This window comes from Scardinius erythrophthalmus (assembly GCF_964197995.2).
Source record: "Scardinius erythrophthalmus genome assembly, chromosome: 14".
In the NCBI taxonomy this organism is placed as follows: Eukaryota; Metazoa; Chordata; class Actinopteri; order Cypriniformes; family Leuciscidae; genus Scardinius; species Scardinius erythrophthalmus.
Window position 1 is genome coordinate 1,063,486 of NC_138234.1, and position 7,500 is coordinate 1,070,985.

The 7,500-nt window shown below is 47.6% G+C and overlaps 2 protein-coding genes across 2 annotated transcripts in view; one reads left to right on the top strand and one right to left on the bottom strand.

Moving 5' to 3' along the window:
- mrpl20 (mitochondrial ribosomal protein L20) overlaps window positions 1-4,121 on the bottom strand; it is a 10,053-nt gene extending 5,932 nt beyond the window's left edge. Inside the window, exons 1-3 of the mRNA XM_081384667.1 lie at window positions 3,981-4,121; window positions 738-848; window positions 527-604 (exon numbers count right to left, since the gene is read on the bottom strand). Of these exons, the coding sequence (XP_081240793.1) occupies window positions 527-604; window positions 738-848; window positions 3,981-4,067 (276 nt within the window). The 5' untranslated portion in view covers window positions 4,068-4,121. The remainder of the gene's footprint in view (window positions 1-526; window positions 605-737; window positions 849-3,980) is intronic.
- sdhb (succinate dehydrogenase complex, subunit B, iron sulfur (Ip)) overlaps window positions 3,873-7,500 on the top strand; it is a 12,356-nt gene continuing 8,728 nt past the window's right edge. The window contains exons 1-2 of the mRNA XM_081384656.1: window positions 3,873-4,207; window positions 4,523-4,696. Of these exons, the coding sequence (XP_081240782.1) occupies window positions 4,637-4,696 (60 nt within the window). The 5' untranslated portion in view covers window positions 3,873-4,207; window positions 4,523-4,636. The remainder of the gene's footprint in view (window positions 4,208-4,522; window positions 4,697-7,500) is intronic.

Below are 7,500 nucleotides of genomic sequence, written 5' to 3' on the forward strand. Positions count from 1 at the left end.
TCTCACACTCACTCTCACTCTCACACTCACTCTCACACTCACTCACACTCACTCTCACACTCACTCTCACACTCACTCTCACACTCACTCTCACACTCACTCTCACACTCACTCTCTCACACTCACACTCTCACTCTCACACTCACTCTCACACTCACTCTCACTCTCACACTCACTCTCACTCTCTCACACACTCTCACACTCACTCTCACACTCACACTCACTCTCACACTCACTCTCACACTCACTCTCACACTCACTCTCACACTCACTCTCACACTCACACTCACTCTCACACTCACTCTCACACTCACTCTCACACTCACTCTCACACTCACTCTCACACTCACTCTCACACTCACTCTCACACTCACTCTCACACTCACTCTCACACTCACTCTCACACTCACTCTCACACTCACTCTCACACTCACTCTCACACTCACACTCACTCTCACACTCACTCACACTCTCTCTCTCACACACTCTCTCATAATCTCACACACACACACACACACACACTTACCTTGAGCAGGTTGTGTATGAGCGCAGGATACTTTAGCTGGTGTTCTCTGGTGGCACCGGCGATGCGCGAAATCCACAGCTGCACACACACACACACACACACACACACACACACACACACACAGAGATCATGAGTGATTGACAGGTGAGAAGAAGCTCATGTATCTGTGTGTGTGTGAGAGAGTGTGTGAGTGAGCGTGTGTGTTCTCTACCTGTCTCATGCTGCGGCGCTTGGCTTTCCGGGCTTTGCTAGCGTAGACGAAGGCTCTGCGAACGGCTCGCACTGCTAGACTGTAGCAGCGGTTCTTCCTGCCGCGGAAGTGCTGCAGAAACACACACACATCAGACTCGTTCCCTGAACACACACACATCAGACTCATTCCCTGAACACACACACATCAGACTCGTTCCCTGAACACACACATCATCAGACTCGTTCCCTGGACACACACACATCAGACTCGTTCCCTGAACACACACATCATCAGACTCGTTCCCTGAACACACACACATCAGACTCGTTCCCTGAACACACACACATCAGACTCGTTCCCTGAACACACACATCATCAGACTCGTTCCCTGAACACACACACATCAGACTCGTTCCCTGAACACACACACATCAGACTCGTTCCCTGAACACACAGAACTGCATTCTCTCAAAGTTATGAACAAACGTTCTTCCAGTGACATTAATAGAATGTTTGTTCACAGTTATCTGGTCTTTAATAATATTCTCAAAACGTCAGAGCTAAAACATTATTAATACAGCGTTCATGCAGCGTTTTACTAAAACGTCTGAGCTTGGTGTTCGTTTTTAAAGGTTACTATTTGTTTCAGAACATTCAGACAGACAGAGAGAGAGAGAGAGAGTGTAAGTGCAATATAAAGCCCTCCTCGCCAATGAAACCTCAGCAGAACCTCATCCTCTGAACACACTCGCTCTCCAACTCGTCCATCAGACTATACTCCCCATCAACCCCAAACCTATCATTAAAGAAATCCACAAACATCTAAAAGACACCCATGATAAATCACTAAAAGCACATTTTGCCCTCCAGAATAAACTCCAATGTTACTCGACCCTCAATAGAACCACTAAATTGGCCAGTTATCTATTTATTAAACATTTTAAAGAAAGTCAAATCCTCTCCAAATACAGATTAAGTGACCATGATCTAGAGATAGAGAGAGGAAGACGTAGACTAACATGGACAGAGAGAGAGCAGAGGATCTGTAGACACTGTGACCTACAGCACATCGAGGATGAGTGTGTGTGTGTGTGTGTGTGTGTGGACAGAGAGAGAGCAGAGGATCTGTAGACACTGTGACCTACAGCACATCGAGGATGAGTGTGTGTGTGTGTGTGTGTGTGTGTGTGTGTGGACAGAGAGAGAGCAGAGGATCTGTAGACACTGTGACCTACAGCACATCGAGGATGAGTGAGTGTGTGTGTGTGTGTGTGTGTGTGTGTGTGTGTGTGTGTGTGTGTGTGTGTGTGTGGACAGAGAGAGAGCAGAGGATCTGTAGACACTGTGACCTACAGCACATCGAGGATGAGTGTGTGTGTGTGTGTGTGTGTGTGTGTGTGTGGACAGAGAGAGAGCAGAGGATCTGTAGACACTGTGACCTACAGCACATCGAGGATGAGTGTGTGTGTGTGTGTGTGTGTGTGTGTGTGGACAGAGAGAGAGCAGAGGATCTGTAGACACTGACCTACAGCACATCGAGGATGAGTGTGTGTGTGTGTGTGTGTGTGTGGACAGAGAGAGAGCAGAGGATCTGTAGACACTGTGACCTACAGCACATCGAGGATGAGTGTGTGTGTGTGTGTGTGTGTGTGTGTGTGGACAGAGAGAGAGCAGAGGATCTGTAGACACTGTGACCTACAGCACATCGAGGATGAGTGTGTGTGTGTGTGTGTGTGTGTGTGTGTGTGTGTGTGTGTGTGTGTGTGTGGACAGAGAGAGAGCAGAGGATCTGTAGACACTGTGACCTACAGCACATCGAGGATGAGTGTGTGTGTGGACAGAGAGAGAGCAGAGGATCTGTAGACACTGTGACCTACAGCACATCGAGGATGAGTGTGTGTGTGTGTGTGTGTGTGTGTGTGTGTGTGTGTGTGTGTGTGTGTGGACAGAGAGAGAGCAGAGGATCTGTAGACACTGTGACCTACAGCACATCGAGGATGAGTGTGTGTGTGTGTGTGTGTGTGTGTGTGTGTGTGTGTGTGTGGACAGAGAGAGAGCAGAGGATCTGTAGACACTGTGACCTACAGCACATCGAGGAGGAGTGTGTGTGTGTGTGTGTGTGTGTGTGTGTGTGTGTGTGTGTGTGTGGACAGAGAGAGAGCAGAGGATCTGTAGACACTGTGACCTACAGCACATCGAGGAGGAGTGTGTGTGTGTGTGTGTGTGTGTGTGTGTGTGTGTGTGTGTGTGTGTGTGTGTGTGTGTGTGTGTGTGTGTGTGTGTGTGTGTGTGTGTGTGTGTGTGTGTGTGTGGACAGAGAGAGAGCAGAGGATCTGTAGACACTGTGACCTACAGCACATCGAGGAGGAGTGTGTGTGTGTGTGTGTGTGTGTGTGTGTGTGTGTGTGTGTGGACAGAGAGAGAGCAGAGGATCTGTAGACACTGTGACCTACAGCACATCGAGGATGAGTGTGTGTGTGTGTGTGTGTGTGTGTGTGTGTGTGTGTGTGTGGACAGAGAGAGAGCAGAGGATCTGTAGACACTGTGACCTACAGCACATCGAGGATGAGTGTGTGTGTGTGTGTGTGTGTGTGTGTGTGTGTGTGTGTGTGTGTGTGTGTGTGGACAGAGAGAGAGCAGAGGATCTGTAGACACTGACCTACAGCACATCGAGGATGAGGAACACTTTCTGCTCTTCTGCTCTAAATACTCCAGTATAAGAGAAACCTTTCTGCCCAGATTTGAAATCTTGATTCCATCATTCTCTGAACTGAGTGACACTGAGAAAATGTTCTTCTTACTGGGAGAAGATGATAGTACAGCTGCACTCGCGGCTAAATATGTGTTAGCTATTCACAACGCCAGAGCCAGCTAATTCTCTAGAGAGACCCACTGTACTTATTCATTTATTAGGATAGATTGTGTTTATTTATCTATTTATTTATATTTACTATACTACATATGACATGATCTATACATATATGTTTTATTTGTTTTATTATTTATATATAATATGTTGATGCTTTGGCAACATTGTGTTACACAGTCATGCTAATAAAGCTCATTTGAATTGAATTGAATTGAGAGAGAGAGAGAGAGAGAGAGAGAGAGAGAGAGAGAGACAGACAGACAGAGAGAGAGAGAGAGAGAGAGAGAGAGAGAGAGAGAGAGACAGAGAGAGAGACAGACAGACAGAGAGAGAGAGAGACAGAGAGAGAGAGAGAGACACAGACATATCTCCACATGTCTCCATCCTCTCACCCGCGCGTTCTTCAGGAGCTCCTGCACCTTCCAGTACCGGTCGGGTCCGCGGTTCCGGGTCCAGCAGGAGAGCGTGAGGAACACCATGATGATCAACCGATCGATCTGATGAAGAGTTACTGCTGATCAACGGCTACTGAGTTTACATGCGTGACCTCGAGCTCTCGTGCACAGCTCGCCTGCACCAGTGAAGCTACGTCATATCCGGGGCACACGAGAAAATAAAAGTGAAATAAAAGCACAAATGCTTTATTTTAAATTACACTGTACACATACATTATTATTATTGTTCAAATGCTATAAAAATACAAATACCAATAATTAATAATAATTAATAAGACAGTAAAACACCGTCAAAGCAATGTTTTTCCCTAGTTATGTATGTGGTTTATTCTCGGTTATTCTCATGTACTTCGTGCGGGTAATATTGTTTATAAATTTGCGATAAGTTAAACATTCAACTGTAATTCATATAATACGATACACAATCACTTATGTCACTCGCGGACTGTGGTTCAAACCCTACTAATCTGCCTTCCTAGTGTACATCAGACGCGGTATCCTCCCTCGACAGGAAGCAGCGCGTGTTGTGTGAGGCGCGGCCCGCGCGGTGCACTCTGGGCCGCTGGAGGACCGAGGGTCAGACTGACGCGATCATGGCCGCTGTGTGTTTCTCCTTGAGCCGCTGCGCTGCACTCCATCGCCCCGCGATCACGGTAAACAACACCATCTGATCAACGACAGCTCGAGTTCACACGGACACTTACTGTCACACACGATCACATCAGTGTCTTCACTGTCACAGACACGGGTTAGGAGCTTAACATTGTTATAGTGAAGGAACCTTTATTGTGATCAATGTTGTGTCGCACGATCGTGAATATGAAATGACAAGCTGCTGTTTTATACTAGTGAGGATGTGAGCACTGATATAGAATATAATGTGACGTATTTTATCCATTAGAAAGCATTTTATATGTTACTATATCAGTGCTGATGATGTTCATAATAAACAGTCCCGATGTTCATTAGTGATCACGTGACGTGTTGATCTCATCCTTCCCTCGGGTCATCAAAAATGCTCAGAATTCAAACTAATAATGCTAAAACTTTACCAAAAAATGATTTTATAATGTCTACATGTGTATTTGAATGCGCACTGAAGGGAACTGGCTTTAGGACCCAGAGGAATAGCTCATTTACACATATAGAGAGATATAAGGACATCTAGAGTCATGAAATATCATCTTATATTAGTATGATCCACAAGAGGTCAAAGACTCCCAATGTAAGATATATAGAGCTGAATTAAAAGGGTTATGCATGAAATTGTGAGTTATTTTAAATTTAAGTTGAAAGAATGTGAGGAATGTGCTTAAATTACTATTTATTTATTTATTATTTATTGGTCAAATCTAATAATTTAAAGGTAAAAAAATAAATCTCCAAAAAAATTGCATTAAAAATAGAATCAAAATGAAATAAAATAACTTTTCTGGACAAAAAAAAAATTAAGTATAATTTTAAGGGCTTCAGGTCATTTTGACCCGCGAGGGAAAGATTAATTACCGGGAAAAAACGCATACGAAGATTTCGGAGTCCGTGTGTAAGGACCTTTAGAGTGTTTCTGTGTGTCTAGTGACAGTGCTGTAGTTCCGCCTGTGGCCACTGGAGGTCAGTGTCAGTGACGCGTGTTTGGTGACAGTGCTGTAGTTCCGCCTGTGGCCACTGGAGGTCAGTGTCAGTGACGCGTGTTTGGTGACAGTGCTGTAGTTCCCCCTGTGACCACTAGAGGTCAGTGTCAGTAATGCGTGTTTGGTGACAGTGCTGTAGTTCCCCCTGTGGCCACTGGAGGTCAGTGTCAGTAACGCGTGTTTGGTGACAGTGCTGTAGTTCCGCCTGTGGCCACTGGAGGTACGTGTCAGTAACGCGTGTTTGGTGACAGTGCTGTAGTTCCCCCTGTGGCCACTGGAGGTCAGTGTCAGTAACGCGTGTTTGGTGACAGTGCTGTAGTTCCGCCTGTGGCCACTGGAGGTCAGTGTCAGTAACGCGTGTTTGGTGACAGTGCTGTAGTTCCGCCTGTGTCCACTGGAGGTCAGTGTCAGTAACGCGTGTTTGGTGACAGTGCTGTAGTTCCCCCTGTGGCCACTGGAGGTCAGTGTCAGTAACGCGTGTTTGGTGACAGTGCTGTAGTTCCGCCTGTGGCCACTGGAGGTCAGTGTCAGTAACGCGTGTTTGGTGACAGTGATGTAGTTCCGCCTGTGGCCACTAGAGGTCAGTGTCAGTAACGCGTGTTTGGTGACAGTGCTGTAGTTCCCCCTGTGGCCACTGGAGGTCAGTGTCAGTAACGCGTGTTTGGTGACAGTGCTGTAGTTCCCCCTGTGGCCACTAGAGGTCAGTGTCAGTAACGCGTGTTTGGTGACAGTGCTGTAGTTCCTCCTGTGGCCACTAGAGGTCAGTGTCAGTAACGCGTGTTTGGTGACAGTGCTGTAGTTCCGCCTGTGGCCACTGGAGGTCAGTGTCAGTAACGCGTGTTTGGTGACAGTGCTGTAGTTCCGCCTGTGACCACTGGAGGTCAGTGTCAGTAACGCGTGTTTGGTGACAGTGCTGTAGTTCCGCTTGTGGTCACTGGAGGTCAGTGTCAGTAACGCGTGTTTGGTGACAGTGCTGTAGTTCCGCCTGTGGCCACTGGAGGTCAGTGTCAGTAACGCGTGTTTGGTGACAGTGATGTAGTTCCCCCTGTGGCCACTAGAGGTCAGTGTCAGTAACGCGTGTTTGGTGACAGTGATGTAGTTCCGCCTGTGGCCACTAGAGGTCAGTGTCAGTAACACGTGTTTGGTGACAGTGCTGTAGTTCCTCCTGTGGCCACTGGAGGTCAGTGTCAGTAACGTGTGTTTGGTGACAGTGCTGTAGTTCCCCCTGTGGCCACTGGAGGTCAGTGTCAGTAACGCGTGTTTGGTGACAGTGCTGTAGTTCCGCCTGTGGCCACTGGAGGTCAGTGTCAGTAACGTGTGTTTGGTGACAGTGCTGTAGTTCCACCTGTGGCCACTGGAGGTCAGTGTCAGTAACGCGTGTTTGGTGACTGTGCTGTAGTTCCGCCTGTGGCCACTGGAGGTCAGTGTCAGTAACGCGTGTTTGGTGACTGTGCTGTAGTTCCCCCTGTGGCCACTAGAGGTCCGTGTCAGTAACGCGTGTTTGGTGACAGTGCTGTAGTTCCGCCTGTGGCCACTGGAGGTCAGTGTCAGTAAAGCGTGTTTGGTGACAGTGCTGTAGTTCCGCCTGTGGCCACTAGAGGTCAGTGTCAGTAACGCGTGTTTGGTGACAGTGCTGTAGTTCCGCCTGTGGCCACTAGAGGTCAGTGTCAGTAACGCGTGTTTGGTGACAGTGCTGTAGTTCCCCCTGTGGCCACTGGAGGTCAGTGTCAGTAACGCGTGTTTGGTGACAGTGCTGTAGTTCCGCCTGTGGCCACTGGAGGTCAGTGTCAGTAACGCGTGTTTGGTGACTGTGCTGTAGTTCCCCC